At 36.9% G+C, this 22,128-nt stretch overlaps 1 protein-coding gene across 1 annotated transcript in view; it reads right to left on the bottom strand.

The window, feature by feature from the left end:
- Positions 1 to 302: 302 nt before the first annotated feature.
- Positions 303 to 22,128, bottom strand: part of OTOGL (otogelin like) — a 95,155-nt gene continuing 73,329 nt past the window's right edge. The window contains exons 41-59 of the mRNA XM_035901681.1: positions 20,984 to 21,007; positions 20,766 to 20,858; positions 19,912 to 20,101; positions 17,927 to 18,141; positions 15,908 to 16,049; positions 15,385 to 15,570; positions 14,676 to 14,888; positions 13,705 to 13,809; positions 13,307 to 13,414; positions 12,667 to 12,768; positions 11,295 to 11,399; positions 11,125 to 11,165; positions 10,079 to 10,142; positions 8,952 to 9,130; positions 8,534 to 8,638; positions 7,596 to 7,715; positions 5,598 to 5,643; positions 1,480 to 1,559; positions 303 to 503 (exon numbers count right to left, since the gene is read on the bottom strand). Of these exons, the coding sequence (XP_035757574.1) occupies positions 303 to 503; positions 1,480 to 1,559; positions 5,598 to 5,643; positions 7,596 to 7,715; positions 8,534 to 8,638; positions 8,952 to 9,130; positions 10,079 to 10,142; positions 11,125 to 11,165; positions 11,295 to 11,399; positions 12,667 to 12,768; positions 13,307 to 13,414; positions 13,705 to 13,809; positions 14,676 to 14,888; positions 15,385 to 15,570; positions 15,908 to 16,049; positions 17,927 to 18,141; positions 19,912 to 20,101; positions 20,766 to 20,858; positions 20,984 to 21,007 (2,319 nt within the window). The remainder of the gene's footprint in view (positions 504 to 1,479; positions 1,560 to 5,597; positions 5,644 to 7,595; positions 7,716 to 8,533; positions 8,639 to 8,951; positions 9,131 to 10,078; positions 10,143 to 11,124; positions 11,166 to 11,294; positions 11,400 to 12,666; positions 12,769 to 13,306; positions 13,415 to 13,704; positions 13,810 to 14,675; positions 14,889 to 15,384; positions 15,571 to 15,907; positions 16,050 to 17,926; positions 18,142 to 19,911; positions 20,102 to 20,765; positions 20,859 to 20,983; positions 21,008 to 22,128) is intronic.

Below are 22,128 nucleotides of genomic sequence, written 5' to 3'. Positions count from 1 at the left end.
CGTTAACCAGCTTTCAGCAGCTCATCGGAAAGCCACTGAGCAGAAATAAATGATGGCTAAATTATACCTTGTTCAAAAGAATTTATATTTTTCTTCCTATACATGCCAATATTTAAAAAGAAAATTTTAAGAACAACGAACAACATTATCTTTACTGAATTTGTGAAAAGTTACATTATAAAGCGTAACTGAGGACTTTTCTTTCCCTGCGGAGCACTATAGCCACCGAAGGTCAAAAAATAGAGTCTGGTGAAATGAAACTCATTTTAATTCTTCAGATTAAATCACATCCACAGTAATGTTCAGTTCCACTGGCATGAGCAGTCTATAGGCTCTTGAATGACGTACATAATTTCAGTGCCATTTCCTGAGCAGCGTAGTGGCACAGTCAGATTACGTGTTCCATTTTCTCGACAGCATTTACAGAATCTTAAATGGCTATCAATATTGACATTGAAAATTGTTGCAGAGGGGCATTTTCCATCACAAGAAGCCACTTTTATCTATGAGTAAAAGAAGAACCGAAGTTAGACATCTCAGATTTTGTTATAAAGATAAATCTTTCTTTGTAATATTCTTCGCTGTAGTCAGTACCATGTCTTTACTTTCTCATATTGCTGTCCCTAGGTTGTTGAAGTAACTGTGAAGCTCTCCACAGTCTTCTCTCAACTGGCAAACAACTGTAATTTCATCTATATATTTATACTCCCTCTTTACCAACCCTTCTAAAACTAAATAAGTACACCACACACTCTTGCTTCTACTAGTAAACTTTGGGCATGTCACTTTTGACCTTCTATCAGGATGGAAATTAACCTGATCAGCTTTCAGTCTGTGATGGTATTTTGCCTCTTCCCTTATGACTCTTAAGGTTCTTCAACAGAATCTTACCAGAAGCCTTTTGGAAGTCTTGAGATATTGTGTTGATTGCTTCTCCTTTAAGTGCTACATGAGAAGCACATTTGCTGCTTGGACATGTCCTGGGTTTTGTAGATGGGGCTACACCAGAGTTGAGAAATAAGATGTCTTAAGCAGACTCATAGGTAAATGGGATCATAAATTTATGATATGGAGACACTTGCTATGTGGAGGAGAAGACACACAGAGAGTAAAGGTCTTCACAGAGGAATGCAGCAATGTTTCCATCACATTCTAAGTGGGAGCATTTCTACTCCACTTTTGGAGTGGGATGTTATTTCATGGTGAAGAGTTCAACGCCTGTGTTAGTTACAAGCAGTTATGCTGTGTACTTTTCATTTGAAGCCAGATGTTTTTCCAGGTAGGAGGGCTCAGTCTTTCAGCCATAGGAACAGCTAATTTTACTTCATTTGTGAGTAGGATAACATTCCTAAGGTCAAAGGTCTGCTTCTCAGAAGACAGCAGCATTTTTTGTTGCTGGTTGATAGCTATAACCCACGTCTTAACACTTGATTTGGTATGCTATAGGCCCAGCATCAAACTCGGGTCTTTTATGCTTACCGGGCTTTGACTTATACAGTCATTTTTTCTTATGGTTGTCCTGATGGTCATTTTCTGGCAAATCCTTTCTTCCTTTTTGCCTGATAAAATACAGAAAATGCATACTGAATCAATTCACTTTTTGCATGGTATTTGCTACTAAAAAAGTGAAAATATTAAAATAATTTTAATAGTTATACTTTATTTTCATTAATGTACACACTGAAACTGTACTTCCATAATTAAATAATTTTTTTAGAAAACAAATCTCATATACTAATTAATACTTTCTGTGCAGAATTATCAATTTTATAGCTGGTACATATGAGGCATCAAGTGGTTCATTAAGCTATACAGACTTTATTAAAACATTAATATGATTTCAAATTGCACATATGGCAAGACAAATATAAGCAACTAGAAAAAAGATGTCTCAAGTAATATTGAATAGTGTTAAAATTAATTTTGTTTTAATAGGAATATTGAATGTAAATAAGATTTTGATTCTGCATTTTAGAAGATTTTCAGAATTTAACATTTGAAAAGGTAAAGCTTTGTGAATGTGATTCCAACCTTGATGCTATTTTGAATGTTTAAAATTTAAATAGAACTAAATAATTTCAATATATTTTTGAGAAAGGTGTCCTTCGGGGAAGCTTTGGAAGAGAGAGATGCATGTATTTGCTAAATATGGTGCAGTTCTTATCACCAGAACTGAAGCATGTAGCACAGTCAGCATACAGATCTAGAATTAGGGAAATACCGCATTTTTAAGTACCTTCTGGGAGATACTGGTAGAAGCTTTTTTCTTTTATTTGAAAAATAAAGCTGTACAGTGCAAAGCCATTTTTAACATAATAAAAATCATAATATAATGCTGAAACAATTAAACGTACAATCTTTCATGCTGCTCTCCATATCAGACTGCTATTACTATCTGTGTAACAGGAATTACTTAGATCTCCTATTTCACTCCCCATCAAAATCATCTCTTGGTTTTGCTACACAACCATTCTGGACATCCAGCATATAAAGCAATAAGCACTATACAGCAGAGTTTCTCCACCTTCAGCACATGCCTTCATGGTTGGGTGTACACAAAAAGAACAACTTTTCTGGTCCCCAGAAGCTTGTGAGCAATTTTATAAGATAAATGAGCTCCAAGTAATCAAGATATTCTGCAACCACAGCTCCAGTGGGTATTTAAAACTTAGGCTCGCTGCTGAGTACAGCTAGGTTTTAATCTGCGCATTGCAGGATCAAACAAGATTCCATTACTGAGCCAGCAGATCACTGTACGATCAAAGCTGTTAGCCTACAGCATCTTGGTTTTCCTTCCTCAGCAAGACTTCAAAAAAGAAGTCCTGTGATATTTCCATCAGAAAGCACTTGCCAGCATGAGTATGTGTAGACACCGCAAGCTTTGTACTTCTACAAGTCATATAGAGATATATAACATTTCAGTGTATAAGGTGCTGCTGTCTAATGAAAACTCTGTTGCTATACTTTTCTCTTTCCCACCTTCAACTGACAAGATCTGCATTCAGTATCATGTGTGCTTTTTTTACTCCTTATTTCAGTAAGGAGTTTCTGTGACTTACCTATCCTTAAAAGCAAAGAATTATGATCGTAATGCAACAGTTCTGTAACGTTCTGTAATTTCTGGTGTAAAGAGTATTTATTAACATGTGATTGGAACTGTATGTTTCCCCACCCCCCCAACATTTTCATAACTTTGTAAACACATTATTTGTGACAAAGAAACACAGCATAAATCCACATCTGCGAAGGTGAGACCAGGCAGTAATGCACACGCTTGCTCTATTTTAAGGCAAAAACAGTTCAGTCATTAAATTCAGAGACCTGGGATCAGATTTAGAATCTCTTGGTAACAGTATTCAGGATGATGATATTTTTTAAAGTAACATGTCTTACTACAACTACGCTACATAGTAAGTCCACATATTAAAACCAATTTCAGAAATGAACAGGAGGAAGACCCATCAGCAGCATATATGATGAATGGATGGACCTAATTCTGTCAGGTGCTGAGCAGTGAACCCTAACCAGGCTTTAGGAAACCACTGATCTGGGAGGCCAACAGGGGATCAGTGTCTCTCAGTATCAGGCCCAATACCATTAACTGCATGGTAACATTTAATGGTGATGACAGCTATACGCGTATATCAAGCACTGCTTACACTATTAGTAAAAAAAGAAAATACATTATTAAAAATAATACCTGGTTCACAATTAATACTATCAGTAGGCACTACTGGACTAATGGCAAAGGGTAATAGACCCAATCCAGAACCTGGCAGAATCATTAGGAATATAAGTTTCTCATGAAATAAAAACAGTTTTATATAAATGACATTTCATTAATTCTTACACTGCCAACTGCAATTTTTCTTTTAGCAAAAGATGGTGAGCTTTCCTGTTAGTCTGCCAAATTTAGAAACTGCAGCTGCTTCAAGTCTCACTAAAGATGGCCTAAACTTTATTACTCTCCTGGTTAACACAAAACTGGAATGATGCTTCCTTGTAAACCAAACTCTTGCAATGAGTCTCTCTATGGCAAGGTAAGAATTAAGTATATGCACTCACTTCGCATGCATTGAATCAAGCTCTTTGAGAAAGATTATTTGTTCCCATTAAAACCCCAAGGTGTTGCAAGCTCTATTTATAAGTACTCTTTTTAACTGCTTCACCACAGGGCACATGCTTTTAGTTAAAAATAAAACAAAATAAAAACAAAAACAAAATAGCATGTCATTGTATGAATTATATCTGGATTTTTAGCAGCCATCTCAGCAAGTATTTCTGAAGTATAACGATGCCTTTCCTGAGGCCACAGAATACGGCCAAAATTATAAATCTTCTTGGTCAACAGAAAAATAGTGGCCATTAATTTAGACTAATTTTCTACATAAACCCAACCTGATTTGAGGGGGTTTATTGTATATTTTTCAACAAAGCTTATATTATTAAAGAATATTGATTAATGAGATTTTAGCACAATTCTGGTGTGTTACTTTTCTCTGCTGATTCTCGTTTAAAAAAATATTCTGTTGTATTAAAATAGTTTTTATTTTCTATGTTTTGGATACAATAGAACAACAATACTTGCAGTTCACTTTCAAAGCTTTGCATAACTTGGAAACCTGAGTATTGTTCTGTAATTGATAAATAAGAGTATTTCCCCTTGTATCACCAAATTATTTACAATACGTTGCACTTCTGAATTTTAGTTAATAACTGCAATATATTATTGTAAGTCTGTGACTTCCTATTCAATATTGTTAAGTAAAGGTTTGTCTAAAAAAATTCCAAAGACTGATTTGCTTATATATTTTAACTCTAATGTTGAACACAAAAAAAGCCAAAAAAGATGAGGGAGGATTTTCTGTGGCGCTCGACAGGTTCTTGCTCTACACAATTAGTTTTACACAGGAGTGTTTTATTTCTATATATACATGATTATACACCTTGATAAAACATTTCCTAGTGAAAACTGCAGAGAAAATCCATTTGTTCTCAATTGACTTTTAAAATTCTGTAAATTACAAAACTTTTATATGAGCTTGCATCACAATTCATCGTATTTTAAAGTTGCACACTCAGAAAATGTGAATGTATTCGCAGATATTAAAAAGTCAATTTTATATAAGTGTTGCTAATATCAGTATTACTATAACTTTTCCTCATTTGGGAATTAAAAAAAAAAATCAGTATTTTGGCCCTAGAAAATATATACTAGTGATACAGAATAAATTGGTAAGTTTGGAGACATATTTCAAAACGTCATCAAATTAGGAATCAATTTTAGGGAGGAAGATCCTTATCTTTTACAGTGAAAATCATATAGGCAATATTTTAATTGAGATAACTTTTCATCTTCCACAGGTTATATTTGGAGAGATTTGGTTATACTCCAGAACAATGTTAACAATCACCAAGTCAGCAGCCAAATGAAGCAAGACTTCTTAATAGGAGTAGTTAGGTAACTATAACAATTTTATGTGATTTGTGGGGGGACTGCATGCTTTTTCCTTCTTCATGTCCCAGCAATTGAGGTTAAAAAACAAGCCCTCCAAAACCAAGCCAAACTAGCACATATTGCAGCCTTCATCACTTACAGGTCTTGCAGCAGCCATCATTATACGTCTGCACAATTCCTCCATTCTAGGAAAATAAAAGGAGAATATATCAAAAAAGACTGTGTCCAATGCAAAGGTGAATTGCATCTCAAGACATTCTATGTTTTCAAGATGTCCTAATAACAAATAACATCACTGAAATCAAGAGAATTTCACAGATATGATCAGCTGAAGGTTTGGTTCACAAATTCTTTACAACCTTTGACATTGAAAACGAACTTCATCACTGCTTATCTGATCTGATCTAGTCTCCTTCAAATAAGCCACTTAGTTTCTGTGAGCATCTTTTTATATCATCCACTACCATCTATTTCCCCCACCACTGAGATTTATTAGGATAGTTGAAAAAATTCATATATGCAACTTTGCTGATGATGTAAAAGGATTTACACTGATCATATGGCAAGGAGAAAATTAATGCCTAATAAGTAGCTCTTAACAATACTAAATATATGTAAGTATATATATACACTTTTGAAAGAGAACATTAACTGCAGAATTTCAGAACCACTGGTGTGCTCAATTCTTTTTCTCAATTATAGTCTCTCTTACTCATTTCTTCTAAAGTTGCCTGTTAGCTCAAAATTAAAAATGTATAAAAGTGAAGAAAATGTCCTTCTGAAATTAAAAGAGGGCATGAAAGGGAGAGAGAGACAGAGAGAGGCTGTCAGAATCCATCAGAATGGGTACAAGCAAGAAACACACGCCCACCATTTTAGTGCATAGCCCAGAACAGCGTATCAAGCAGAAAACTGGACATAATTAGCACTTTTATGATAACAACAGACAAAAAACATTTTCAGCTTCTATCTTTTCATGCTAGCTTGCATGTTTTATCTCATTACAGAAAAAATACTGAGTAAGTTGTTCAAGAACTTCTTAAATGAGCACTTAAACTCCGCCTCTTAAATCCATATCCCTAAATTATCCTGAGCTGCCTGTCAGAAGAGCTTTCTCCTTGGCTACTGGCTACTGTCTATGCTCAGTATCTCTGAAAAACAGGACAGACTGAGTCAGGAAGCTAATTTTAGGGCTCCATTCTTTAAAATCTTAACTATTGGTACTAAGGAAAGATCCTAATAGACAGTGACAAAAGGATTCCAAGGAAGAAATGCAAGCACAAAGTCAAAGTAGAACAAGCATTAATTTTAGATAGAATGCCTTCTTCAGGATTGGAAGAAATAAGGTCTGATTTAAAAAAATGCAATGGATAAGTAGGACTTGTGCTAAATTTATAATCTGTAGTCAAGGCAGCAATGGTACTTACCCTCTCTAAATGTATATATATTTTATTATTATTTGCAGCTTATATTAAATACATGGCATACTGCAAGTGTAAGAATTATCAGAAGTAATGTAAAATTAGCAAAGTATTAAATTAGAAATTAAAATTGTAAACAAATATGTAATGTAGGTGAAGCATCCACATTCTTCAAACCAGTTTATATGGGTATGCCAAATTTATGTTTTTAGATATATGATGTAGGTGGATACCCTTTCTTGTATGATAGATATTTTTGTTATGTTATACAAATATATATACTCAGTCATCTTTCTAATCTGTGCACAGCTTACGGCATTTTTAGTATAGCCCACTTCTATATGCAGCATTTCTGAATTGCTTGATCCAATTTGTTTAGTGTATGTGTACTACAAACTTGGTAAAGTGTTACTCCAAATAGAAGTAAGACATAGTGATGAGCACTTTATATAGTGGTATCTCAAGCATGATTCCAGTTCCACAGTACTTTAAAGTCAATCATTAAGACCCAAAACAAACTTTCATACTGCTCACAGATATTTTTTCAGTCAAAAAGCAAACAGGAACATAGAAAACAAGACTGTAAGTTGCTCACTTGCATGGTTTTACTTACCACTTCTTCAGTTTAAAGAAAGTGCCTAAGGTATGCATGTGTTGTCAAGTGTAAGCCAAACTCCAGACCAGTTATTGTCACTTACCTCACCCAAAGTACAAACCTTTGTACACTCAGTGTCATTAAAGGGGGGGCAGACAACACTTGATCCCAGTATGATAGCCCCCACAGCAGTCTTTGCACACTTGTAGTTGGTGCAGTTGGAGCTCCAAGTGCTTCCTTCCTGAATATATAAAACAAAACCACTGTCAGGAAAACCAAAATATTTCAGCTTTATCTCCAACCCTGAATGTCTGTAAAAGTGGTGTCCTCATGCTGTAGTACCTACTGGAGTGGAAAGTTTGTTGTAGACCACCCACAGGCAGCAAAGGGAAAGACCATCCTCTAACTACCACTTGCTAGTCCTCCCTGGATCCATGGCTCTTAGTCTCCAACATGCTGCTCAGCACAGCTGTCCTAGTGCAGGACAAAAGGGCTCTGTGCCAGAAAAGAAGTCCGATAGTTTCTTTTGCTCCAAAAGCAATGGGAAACGTGAACCAAGTTATGGCCACATCCAAATTTCCTTGTATGTGGATGCTGGAACACCATCAGGATCCTGAACCCCAGTGCTTCAGTTTGCACACTTCCTGTAGAAACCAGAATGAAGAGGAGTGGCCCTAGGAAGAGGGGGACACAGGAGTCCTGATGTGGACTCAGAAGCTCCCAATTCATCTAAATCACAGTATATAGCTTAGAGTTACAGTTTGAATGCTGTACTTCGAGCATATCCAGCCTTAAGTAAATTATGACATTTGCATATCTTTGTAGAAAATATTACAACTAATAAAATAAAATAAGGCATGCACCTAGTGTGAAATGGCAGGTCTTTAAATAAACACACTTTTTTTCCTATCGCATACCATAAATTGTCCCTAAATGCATAATCAGCAATAAGGAGGTGTGAAGCAAGACTCACAGCATGAGTTAACTAAGAAGTGACTGTCAGGCACCTGTTTATCGTATCATTATAGTTATTTTCTATCTCTGTCCAGAAGCACTTACCTCATACACAATTAGTGTTCCATTCTCAGTGTGAAAAGAGCAGGACACATTTTGACAGGTACCACAACAAGTATGGTGATTGGAGGAAGGAATATATATTTGATGCTGGAAAGAAAGGAAAGAAAAAAAAAAAAAGAAAAAAAACAAGTATTTTTTAAACCTACAGTATATGAAAATTCATTCATTTCTGAAACTAAAAACACCAAGAGAAACAATATACAAATTGGTATGTTTGCACATGCTGCTAGAAATTGCCTCTCAAAATAATTCTGGAGTCACAAGATACACATCATCACTGTAAAGTTCTCAAGTTCTTGCTGAGCAAACAGGACTAGCAAAAGCCGTCCCTTTGACTTCTATCCTAATTGTGTAGCTGTGCTCACAAATTGCATCATTCCTGTATTTTAAGAATACTCACAGCTTCACACTGCTGGGAACAGTTCACCATTGTAAAATGCACGGCGTTGTATCCTGTGTTCTGATCTTTTTCTTGTAAACACTGTACAGTGTAACAAAGGTCTCCATCCAAGTACTGAATCACTGACTGTCCAGGATTCAGTACTGTGACCTCTTGGAAGATGCACACATCATCCTTCTCTAACACCAAAAGAAATAAATGTCACCAGAGGGAAAAAAAAATCATCAAACAAGTTGATAGAATCACTGAAGACAAAAGTAGGGCAAAGTCCTATGCTCTGCAAAAGTTTTCTCACTTTTAGACTTGATCGGTTTGTGGTTTTAATTACCAAACAAGGTGGGGGAAGAGGTATAATTCAGCTTGAGAAAATGCTTCAAAATGCAAAACTGCCTAAAATTGATAGTGTTCCTCCTATGGAAGTAAAAAAAAAGTATCTCTTGTTCTTATTCTTAGAGTTCTAATATTAACATTGGGCTAAGTACACTATATGAATTATTCTGTACATGACAAAATGTAGCCTTTCTGTCAATTAAAATTGTCTACAATTACCTGTGGGACGGTAACATGCTCAAGCTGTACTGTAAGTGTGTGCTTTGCTCCCAGAGGCAGTTTAGCCTGGGCTGCAGTCAGGATTGCAGCATACCTCAAGCACCCCCCATACAGTACGGCTGAAATTTAGTCCACATGGGGTGGCTGAATGAGGGAAGGGAGCAGAGGTCTGATCTTAAGACTGGGCACCTACCCCCATGCTGGCTGGACAGGTCTGTCATGCTGGTGTGAGATGTCATCTCATTTGTGCTCGACAGTGGACTAGGAGCAGTCACACCACTCACACTCAGCTAAGGTTCACAACCTGCTTCCTATCCGCCTCTCACCTGGGAGACCGTACCCATCTCTGAAACCGTGGGCTGTTTTACTACACTCCTACGCCCCGCCAGAACAGGCACAAAATGGATGGGTTAGCAGACAAAGCATCATATTCAAAAAAGGGAGTATAAGATACCCATAAAATCAAGATAAAAGAGTGTTTAAGTTGGAGAAGGTTATTATGGTCCTGGTTCTGCTTTCTTTGCATGCCCTTTTCCCCAAAAACTAAAACAAAACATCTAGGAATATGAAAAAGTTACCACAAATGTAGTGAGTGCATCCACAAGCACTGGAAACACTACCATCTATTTTTTTAACTTCTCCCTGAGTAGCAAAAGATAAAAGAGTTTGCAAAGTCATGCATGATTAAATGTAGTACTAAACAGTTTTTCTCTAAAAATGTAAACTATTACTTTCACTACTTCCACCCCTGCTTTCATAAAAGAGAAAAATTGCAGTGTACTCAAGAAACAGTAGCACATTCAGAATTATTCAATGTATTTATCTCTTTAAACAGGAAGAAAGCACTTCATTTTCTCTAGGAATGCATATAAACAGCAGAGTGGCTAAACAGCAATTTTTTCCTGAGATACAAAGTTATTTCAGTAATAAACATATTAGCAAAAGATTGCCTTCTATGAATTTTCTCCCAAAAGATAGGTGAAAACTATTTGAATTTGCAACTCCTGTTTAGACTTTACATTATGCAGCTTTCACAGAAGTGTAAGAGAAGGGCAAGCTATAGGCATTTGATAGAGAAAATACCCCTGTCACTATGGTAATAATGGGAGTTTGAACATTCATTTGTAATTATTTTCCAGATCACAGACCCCATTATGAGCAAGTATGTGAGGAGCAAAATATTTATGACTTCTCATATCAGCTAATTCAATAATTTTAAATCATTTTAAATAAAAGCATAAATGATTAACAAAGTAAGACTTTTCTCCAGATAATACGTATGATCATAAAGCTCATCCCTCACTAATTACTAAAAAAAAAATAGGAATTACTTATGTGGCAAAACTTCCCAGCGTATTGTTTCAAGTCAACATTGAGCAGAATAATATTACAGTTGCTTTTCTTCTTTTGACATATTAAAGTGAAATTTCCCCAGGGAATAGTTGACAACACTGGGCAGAAACTTGACAGAGTTACATGCTTGAGCTGGGGACTGGGAGGCAGAGTCCCAGCCTGTCTCTGTTCAGCCTTCTCACCCTTTACAACTAATTGAAACAAGGAATGGAAAGGGAGGAGTAAGAGGGCTGAACAGTGTTAATAAAAATATCTAAAGGACAGCGCTTACCAATTTACAGGTCAGCATAGTAGCATTTTCACAGCTACATTCTGAGAAGAGAACAGGAACAGCGTATTAGTCAGTGTGTCAGTTGTGTGCTAACACGTTATTAGTTGTGTGCTAACACAAACTGTTAGCTTTTGTCAATAGCAGAGTCTAAGGAATAAGGTAATAATTACCACAGTGCCATTCTGGACAACACTGTCCAGGTATTTTTTTCTTAACAAGTGTCATGTCATCTGTGCAATTCATAGGAGGCTCAGAACAAAGATTTTCGTCACAGACTAAATGGGAGAAAAGACAGGTATGAGAATTTACCCAACTTCCCTTTGAATTTCCTAGCTTATATTTCTCTTGATAAACTATTCTAAAAATACTGACAGTTTTTATAGATTTTTATTGTGTTCCTTAAGCATCTCAATTATACTTGGAACTGAAAATAAACCAAGATTTTTAAAAGTGCTTTTAGTTGCCTTAGAACAAATTTAAACTTTCAGAAAACATCACACAGTAATCATTCAGTATTCTTCCTACTTCAGAGTGACTCAGCTGCTCACCAGTACCAAAGACAACTAAAATCACAGCTTTTGGAAAAACATGCTTTTTTTTCATCTCAGCTTTGTTGCAAAGTACATTTCTGTAAGGCAACAGGGAGCAACTGCCCTCCTGGGATGACTCTAATAAGAGAATCCTTGTCTGTCATATCAGAGGAGGCTTACTGGGACTCTGGAAAAAGACCACGTACTAACTTTCTCACTGCTAGAAGTCGGCAAAAACAGTGACAAAAGCCTTTGCAGAAACTTTCACCTGGGTGCACATACTAGAAAAAGGAAAAGACCAAAATGTGGAATCACCCAAAGTAAAAATCACTAAGCTCCAAACTTACTGGAAGACAACTTAATTAACTGAAGTTACCCAAAGACTGTAGTAGGACAAGAACTAATGCAGGAACACTCCACTGCCCTAAATTAAGCAGTTACACTTATAGGCATTAATTAAGAACTTACAGCACAATTTCTGTGTTTTATAAGACTAGCAAAGTGACTATATTACATTGCAAATATTTTTCTTCTGGCTGCTCATTGTTTGAATAGTAGTCAGTCCAGCAGTATTTGAAAACCCTTGGCCTACCTTCTACCCCTAAAAGCTAGAAGTGCAAGGCAAGTGCCCCAACACTAATGAATGGTACAACACAGGAACAACAACAAGGAAGTTGTTTTATTACAGGTGATTTAACACATGAACAATTGTATATTTATACACCAAGGATAGGATTCAGTTCCAGGTTAATATATTGGTATTTAGAACATCCTGAAAGTAGCTATATACTGTTTGGTGAACTAAATAGGCTCCCTACACTCCATTGACTCTGTTGGTTAGACCACTATTGAGTATATACCAAGAACTTTGAACCTACCTCAAATGTAGACACCCTCATTTAGACTTCTTAACCTCTAGCTAAAGAGCACCCTAAATGCTGAATCAAAAAAATCCCCACACATACTTCCTGTCATTTTTACTAAATTCAGCAATATATTGAGCATTACTCACCACAGTAGTAATGAGGACAACAGTAATGTATGGTACTAAGGTCTACAGTGAGAATTTCCCCTTCATTACACAAGGGAATAGGCTCAATACAGGATTCGCAAACTAAATTTAAAAAAAAAAAAAACAACAGACATTTACAAACTTTTAAATACTAGAAAATGAGCACATGTGAATTTTATTTAATATTACAAGTCATATTATGTTGCTAGTTGGGTAACAGAGCTTTGATGGATTGATGTTCAAATATGAAAACATAACAAAGCAGTAGCACATGCACCAGGGTGTCAGGACTTAACGCTACGCAGTAGCCAGTTTGGTGGTAAAGAACTACTGAGGCTGAGCTGTGATCCATGATACAACACACTGAGCGCATAGATCATATATAAAACTCAGCTGTGAAGGCCAGGGTCTGTTAGCAATTTTAGTCTGCAGTTCAAGTATGATGTTCAAAATTATGTTGGAAGTAAAAGATTCCAAAACCCAAGAATAATTCATGCTCCAGTCAGTCTGACCTGTGCGAAGTCCCACTGACCTCCCCGAGAATTCTTGGATTAGATTCTTATGTTTAGAACTATAGACTATTTTTTGTAAATACTTAACTATTCCTTCATTATCCACAAAAATATCAGAGGCTTCTTACCACAGAGATAAGAGAAACAACAGGGATCTTCCTGTTTTGCTTCAACAATAAATTGATCTTCTCTGCAGTCCAGCTGGGAAGCATTGAAACAAACCGAAGGATCACATTCTGTAGGATATGAAATAATCAGTAGTTTTTAAAGAGTGAAGATAAAGAAAATATATTCTTCATCTCCTTAGTAAAACAAAAACCCCAAATTGACTGTAAATCAAAAGTGACACAAAACACAAACACAAAAAATATTGGAAAATGTGAAAGAAAAATACATAATTCCTTGGTGCTATTTACAATGTCCCATTCTGTTACCAATCAAAACAACTTGTAAGGCAAACTTTCTTACAACACATAATACAAGCGTGGAAATTGTCCCAGTAACTGCATTTTTTAATTTCCCTTACCACATCGGTACTGTGGACAGCAGGACAGGGGGTGGTAGCCTACAACCAATTTTTCATTGGTTTTGCACGTTGGAATAATGGTGTCACACAATGACATGTTACATTCTGTGGGATAAAAAACAATCAATTTTGACGTATTTGAACAGATACAAGTGCAAGTCCTACACCTCAAGACATTTTTGCCGTCTAGCATAGAGCTGCACAAACTAACAACAGGCCAAGTCAGCTTACGGTGCACTCCACACCATCGCGTAGACCTCCCAGCTCAACCCAGGGCTGGTAGAGCTCCATTCGTGTGGCACTGTGCAAGCACAGTTATATCCCTCCTAAAGCAGGTATTTACTTGCCCTGCTTCCTACAGGTGAAGCTAGTAAAAATATTCCCTGAACAAATGAACAACACAGTGCCAGTTACCAGTACCTAACTAATGAGCAAAACCACCAGATCAGCTGGACCATTTGTTCTCTTTTTTTCCCCTGAAGATGTGGAAAAAAAAAAAAATCCTTTGCCTAACATTTTAGGAGCAATAAGCATATTTCTTTTTCTAAGAACCATGGCTAGGCAGGATATTAGTATTCCATGATCAGCTCACAGAATACTGCTTCTGAGAGACAGCAATAGGTCAGAGGATACTGCACTTGACACCAGAACACTAATAAGAAAATCCAATAGGCTCTGATGGCTGCACAAGTTACTAAGCTACTTCTACTATCAAGTATTTCTCAATCTTTCTTTTAACAGTAAGTTTTTTTCACTAGTGACTTCTAAGAAAAAAAAAATATTTCAGTGAGTCAGTTCTTAGAAAGAAAAGAAGCCTGCTTTTCTGGCTCAACCAGCCACAAATGCCTAAAAAACACTTCTGGAAAATGTTACTTTGAACACTTTGAACACTATCTGAAGACTGTCATCTGCTGATGAATGTCAAGCACGTAACTTGTACTTCTGTTACTGAAAACAGGTGTGGTACATACCACAAACTTTCTTTGGACAGCAAGCCCTCTCTTCAATGACATGGATGATAACTTCTCCTTCTCTTTCACAGACTGGTGGTGGATCCTCATTGCATTCAGGTTCTATGGCAACAACACTTCCATTTTCTAAACAGTTGTACATGCAACAGCCTCGCATGGACCCATTCCAGATCTCCCCAGCAGAGCGGGGCTGTCCTTTGTTATCTGTACATGCTGAGAGAAAAACATTATATCTGTTCAACAAGTAGAGAGCACAGATTTCTGCAAGCAGCTATGAACTAATTTGCCATCTAGGTAGACTTACTGCATAAAATAAGAGCACTGTGGAGCATTATGATCAAGGAATCCAAGAAAAGGTTATAACCTTAAAAACCTCAAATGAACAAATGCTTTGCTATGGGCAAAAATAATCAGTGAGTGCAGGGGAAAGAACCTGCATATGCTATTCCTTCCTGAGTACTCCAGGAAAGCAAGCCTGGGAGCTACGGAACAATGACCATAATTTTTCCCCCACAGAAGTACAGCAGCACTGGATCTTGAATCTAGGTGAAGTGAAAGCACAAACTGCTGTAGCTTGAGATAAAGCTAGGCTCTGCTGACATACCAGATGCACGCCTACTGAGGACTGACATAGAATTTAAACTTTGCGTACACTGAGCTGCAGTTAATATTAGCGTGTTTGCAAATTACTCTATCTTGCTGCACTTACTACATTTTTCTTCTGGTATACAGAGGTCAGAGTCTGTTCTATGCAGAATAGTGCCATTTTCACACACACAGTCTTCCCTTAAATAGGAACAGGGAGAATCTTCATAGAACCACTTATTCAAGCATGTCTTGGCTTCACAGGGTTGCACACAAGGCTGGTATTCCTTGCCCTCGGGACAACTCAATGCTGCAAGTCATAAAAATAGGAAATTTAGCGCTGCTATAATTCTTCCAGCATTTCATTGGATAAACAGGTAGTACAAACAATTCAGTGTATCATAGAAAGCATACATTTATATTTTTAACAGTACTTTAGGTAAGCAACTAATTCAAACCAGATTAAAACCACTTCATGACACTTTAACTAAAGCAATACATTTTAATAACTGATACCCTGACTTACTAATGTTGTGACAAGATGAGACAGTACTTCTAATAATAATAGAAATATATTTTTAAGTCAGCACTAAACACTGCAGCAGTACGAAGCCACACCAGGATATAGAACATGGCTATCTGCTTACAACAGTAATCAGGTGTCCTCCATTTAATGCAGATGTTGTGCTTGTTGCATAAAGCCACATATGCAGAAAGTGCATCACACTCATAATTCCAGAAATAAGTACTGTTGATCCACATCTTCTCACAAAACTCCTGTGGTGACACCTAGGAACATAATGTAATTGAGAATTAACACATAGAAGAGGTTTCTGTAATTAAAATAAATCATTATTTACAAGAAATAATACAGCTACAGGGGAAAAATCACAAGCAGTGTCTAAAGTAAAAAATACCATTTTTTCCAGAACACTCATTCTGCAAAACTTAAACTGCCTGAATTTTTTATGCTCATTAGTAGGCACAGAGCACAGTCCTACTCAGACTGTCACACTAATTACAAGAACTTCTGCAGTACAGTCCTGTCAGCTAAAAGCCAACAGTCTCAGCTGAACATTAAAGTTTAGCGTCAACTAAAAAGTTGACATGAAAAGTAAACTACAGGGCTCTGTGTCTGTAGGACCCAATAGCCTATGCTACTGGGTCTAAATGCAGGTAGTCCAACCTATCTCATTTCTGTCATTTTTGTTTGCATAAGCTTATAACAAGGTAGAAAAAGTCAGATTTTGATTTATTCTGCCTGTTCACTACTGTGCTGCAGCCCAGCTCTCCCTGTGGTTTCCGGAAACCTTCAAGCAGTTGCTCACTTCTGCCATGAAGTTCATTACACCGATGACTGTTACCTATCCTTGCCCAGCTGATTCACATCTATGAAGCGCACAATACGCTCCATCCACTCTGGCTCTGCCACCATCATGTATATGAAAGAAATCAAATTTCATAATGGATGAACCAAGTGCTTCGCAATTTTGATGCTATGTCAGGTTTTGCTATGAACCAGGAAAAGATGCAATGTATTGTATTGGAGGCTATAAGAGTCTTCCTGGAAACGTATATGAAGTAGGAATTCTGACTATTCAGATTCCCTGTAATTGTTTTAAAATTAGATATGTTAAAACAATTATGAAAAGCATCCTTCTGCCCACTGGTGCTACTCTCCCTTCTCGATTCCAAACTGCTTACCACCACTCCCTTCCATTAAGTTTCTGTGGCAAATATCGATTAATCTTTTTTTTAAAAAAAAAAAAACCTCTTTAACCCCTTCTTTTCAGAAGAACTCCCTCCATTTTCTTCGACCTGGGGAAAGGTGAGGAGAGGACTTGGGAATTTGAAGGAAGGGGCTCAGCTGCCTGCAAAACCTTTAACAGAATTTCTCTGTGTTGAAAACTGAAGAGTAACACAACGCAAACCAAGGGTGGAAAGGCAGAACAGCAAGAAATTAATCAGGAATCTGGACACATCTCTCTCTGAGAAAGGGCCACTTGAGTAATTAATCCTTTTTATTTTGAATTAAGTGGGAAAAGTAAGTCAGACCTCCAAGATCCAGGGCTTCCTCATTTCCCCTTCTGGGAAGCAGCTGTGCTGCACTACCCACCTCCAGTGGTATTCTGCATGCAACAGCTATATCCCCATTAGAAAGTACAGTGTCCAGAAACAAATTATAATGATTTCTGTAAGAAATGCTGCCAAATTGTCAACATAATAGTGACTACATCAAAATTTGTTTAACTGGAAGTTTCTCCAGTCCAATCAGTCTCGGACTGCATGAGTTGCTGTTGTATGCAGCAGCAGCATGAGGCTTTCCGTTCTAGTGACCCATGTCAAGCATTCATTAAAAATAACTCTTCTGGAATGTGTTTGTGTTGGGATGATGATCTGGTGTCTCTCCTTGGAGCGTTGCCTACTAAATAATTGAAGAAACCAGCATAGTAGCACAGGGATCCATATAAATGTGTGTTTACTATGGACAACATGACAAAAGTGTTAAAGCCAACATGACAGAGGTATTAAAGCCACCCAGGCAGTTGTCAACTCATGAAAATAAGCAAGACATAAAAAATGTGCCTATCTCTCTCTCACTCTTTTCTTAACTGTACATCTTTTATCTAATTTGCATCTGGAATTTCTCTGATCTTCGTACTCACTTTCTTGTGACAAGGGATGAAAATGCTTCTGTTCAACAGTTCCATACAGTACGTGCAGTTATCTTCAGTACAATTTCTTACTGGCCTCCTGCTTGTTACATCAAGTGATTTCTCAATTTCCCAGCTCTTAATGAACACTTCGATTTCTTCCATATTTGTAATTATGGTCCTGTTTTGCATTTTCAGGTCATCAGTAGGGTCTCCATTACACACCCCTGGCGACAGAGCATCACATTCGAAAGCACAACAAACATGCCCTATTACTTCCTTTGGGAAAGAAAAGGGCGCTTGATAAGGTAAGATTAACACTGCATCAGGCTCACCTGTGAGACTCAGTCATCTGAACTTATAAATGAAAGCAGCTATACGTCCACTGAGGTTCCAACTTTCTACTTGTGGTTTTACTTGTCAGCTCAATGGCTTAGCAAAGCAAGGAGACCATACAGTACAAGTAATGAGACTTTTCCCAACAATGAATTAACTTTTGAGAAGAACTGCTACCAAAATGTGCTGTTGAGTGTAGCAAATTCACTGACATGGCACCAGAGTCTGATTTCATTCTACTGAATAGCAGTCAGCTCCATGGCGTAAATGTAGTTGGCTTTCAAATTAACTGCCTGTCGCTGATGATTTGTCACTGTATTGAAAATTAATTGAACATTCTAAATGCGAGAAGTTATGAAAGGAATCTTTTGATGAACATATTGCTTTCTCTAGAGAAAATATTTTGCTTACTCAATTTATTAATACAAAACCACTGAAAAAAACCCACCCCACCCAAACCCCTGGCATCCACTGGCTACCTGAATTCATTATTGTATGTATTAAGTTAATTCATCAATGAAACTTCCTATAAGCACATGAAAAGTCATTAATGCCAAAATTTTGATCTGCATAATACCATTTTACATCCCAGAGACTGATCAGCTGAAGTTCCGATTCGCTTTTTTCACTTCCCTTCCTTGCTGCTAACCACACCCTAAGTCCCTGCCTTTGTGCTTCCAGCCCTGCATCCTGACACTCTCCAGGGTGCCTCGTTAGAACTGGGCTAGCCTGGCGTGACAGGCTGTTGTTCTCTCAGGCAGCACGGAGAAACACAGAAAATAGTATTTGCAGGATAAGAAGCATTTGACAGTAACACCGCTTTCCCATATTCTTAATACTTCTGCTTCTTGCTGCTGTCCTAATGCCATCACACACACCGTGCTAGCATCGGAATTCGTAGGGCCATACTAAAGAATTGCAGAATCAATGCAGCTTTAAAAATAAAGCCAATTTGTCACACAGTCCCACAATTTTTTCAGTATGAGAGCAAGAGGATAGGAGAATCCCAGACAAGAACAAACAGCAGACAATAGGGGAAAAGTGCTAAAGGAGTCTTTCAGACTTTACTGCAAAATACCAGGTAGAGCAACACTTGACAGCGGAGGTTGGATTTGTCTGCGGTCTCTTCCTCTTTCTGTCTTTTCATGGCACATAGTAACTGTTCTATAATCCTTCCTACATTTGACCTCATCTCATCCCAATCTTTTTGAGCTTGCACAGAGAAGATGGCATGATACTGGGAAAAGATGCAGTACGTGCCAGGGCCAGCATTCACGGTCTCTCACTACATCTAGGAGAACTTTTCTTTTGTTCAGGCAGAATATAGCAATTGATTTTAAACACGTAATTTGTTTACGTTTATATTTAAACCATATCGGAATTGTTTTGTTTGCTTTTAAAACCAGAAGCAGTTTAAAAGATTATAAAAAGTTCATTTTCCTGTTCAATATAGGGTAGATTCTGTAAAATTACAATGCACCAGAAAAATGAACATTTATTATAGACTTAAAGTAACTCTAAAATGCCTGCTTACACTTTTCCATATAATTTATACCAGCAGAGTTATAAAAAGGCTATCAGGGAAGCCTGAAATATGATACATTTACTATTTTAAATGGGAAATTATTAAATAAATTAAAAAATTGCCACCATAGCCTCACCACAAAGTCCTTCTGTCTTCATCGATGTGGTAGAGTGTAATCCATACTGTATATCTATGATGCCTGTAACATGAGCCCACTTGATGCTAATACCAGCTGGGGTATTAACGACATACATTGCGCCAGTATCCTGAATACTCAGTCCTTCTTTTGAAAATGGTAATGATTGAATTACAGAATCCACTACTACCTAAAATAAACCAAATGCATTTTAAGGATAAAAACAGATTGCGAAGATGTATTTTATATGTCTTTACATCTTATAGTAAAAGATATTTTTTACAGCCTCTGCCTCATACAATAACAGTCACAGTGCTTAAATCACAGAGCTTCCCATCAGTGCCATTTCCCATAACTGCAAATGAAGTAGGTGTGAGAGAAAAAAAATGATACAGAAATCTTTTCTAATCAAGGAATCAATAAATCTTAATTATCACATATGATAAAACAACAAAAAACCCTCATTCCAATTTTTCAAAGTTATCTGGCCTGACCTGCTATTGACTAGCAAGAAAGGCAGCTTAAGTATTTACCATGTCTTGGAACATTTCTTCAGTTCTAGGTTATCTGAAAATATAGTCTCAAGTATAAATTACTTTTGCAGCTTCTTTAAAATCTCAAAAGAACTTTGAAGTGTTATTTTGGATAAATGACATATAGGTGAAACATAGTATCAGAAAAGTGTAATTTTTTGCTCCTAGCACACTGTGAATTACTGGGAACCTGAACCACAAAAGTAAACCTAATCATGTAGCACATTCACTATAAGTCTGATCTACTGCGTTCTACAACAGAATAGCTCTCCAGCTATCTTTTAAGGGAACAAATGCTATATATTGGTGTTATATACTCACTTTTCTTGCTAAGCGATTGATAAGTAATTTCTGTGTGCGCGTTGTTACATTTAATTTCTTAAAACAGAGCCCTGAAGTGCTTGCAGGGGGAACCTTGAAAGAGAATTGACAAACAAGTTTAGTTACTATCATTTTTTGAATTCTGTACCAATGCTATATTTTTTTGATATGTGTACTATTAATCCATTTTATAATCAGTAAAAGAAAAAAGTACTCACTAGTTTTCTTATTGAATTTGCACTCTGGAAAACAGTGAAAAATAGATTAGAAGTGCAATGATAACCTGCAGCATTCTTATTTGAGAAAAATAAGTTGACTTTTCTTTGTGTTTGAAGTTCTTCTACAACTGGCTTGATAATTAAACTAATTTAATATATTCCTTACAAATAATAAAAAATACACATTTCCCAGCTAATGTAGTACACCTTTCTATGAACTATTTTTAGAAACTTGGTTTACTTGTTAAAGATTTAAATCAACGGGGGTCATGTGGAAAATAATACAGAAAAGAGAACACAAGGACCTGAACAAGTTGAATGAAAAATACATAGAGGTAAAATGGTCATGACAATAAAATCCCTTGCCCTAATTTTGATAAAACTGCTAATTTAACATGGCATCTTTAGGCACAAGATTGCAATTTGTATATGCCATACCTCAGCTGGCTTTTAACTAAATAGCTTTCACACTGAGAGCAACTCAATACCAGCATCACGAGCTCAGCATATTCTGCAAAGCCCTTTCAAAAATACTTCTTAAAGAACTACAGCTACAGACTTCTAAAGCTCATCTGCCTATGTGATCTGCATTCACACCTTTAGACTGCAACCAAGAAACAGCGAAGAGCGCAATTTAAAAGAAAACCTCTAAACCAGCGGAAGACTCAAGACTTAAAAATCAAGTGTACAGTTGCCCAGTGAGAGTAGATAAGAGGCAAAATAGGGATGGGAAGGAAAGAAGCTTAATGAAGTCCCTAATCAGGAATTTGTTTATCCACAAACCAAAGATGGAAATACAAGCCAGTAGTTCAAGGGCTGCATAAATTTGGACTGTGAACAGCGCAAAGGAGATGTAGGTACAAACTCTAAGGATGAGACTGACCTGACCTGACCTAAACTGGCAGTCTAAAAATAAAGCGGCTGGATCCCTCTGTAGGCAATGCAGAGAGTTAGACAACTATAAAGAACAACTCATCGCACAAATCCCAAACTCATGAATACCTTCCTGAAGTAACTATGAAAGATTTTTGTGACTGCTCAAAATATTTTAGTATTTTGGCCATATTATAAAGTATAAATTCAAGGCCTCAAGAAGATTTGTGGCTGGAGATCCTGAAAGGAGACATGCAGATTCAGAAGTTAAG

Source organism: Egretta garzetta, unplaced genomic scaffold (genome assembly GCF_000687185.1).
Source record: "Egretta garzetta isolate BGI_Z169 unplaced genomic scaffold, ASM68718v1 scaffold68, whole genome shotgun sequence".
NCBI lineage: Eukaryota > Metazoa > Chordata > Aves > Pelecaniformes > Ardeidae > Egretta > Egretta garzetta.
This window is presented reverse-complemented; position numbering and strand designations above follow the sequence as displayed.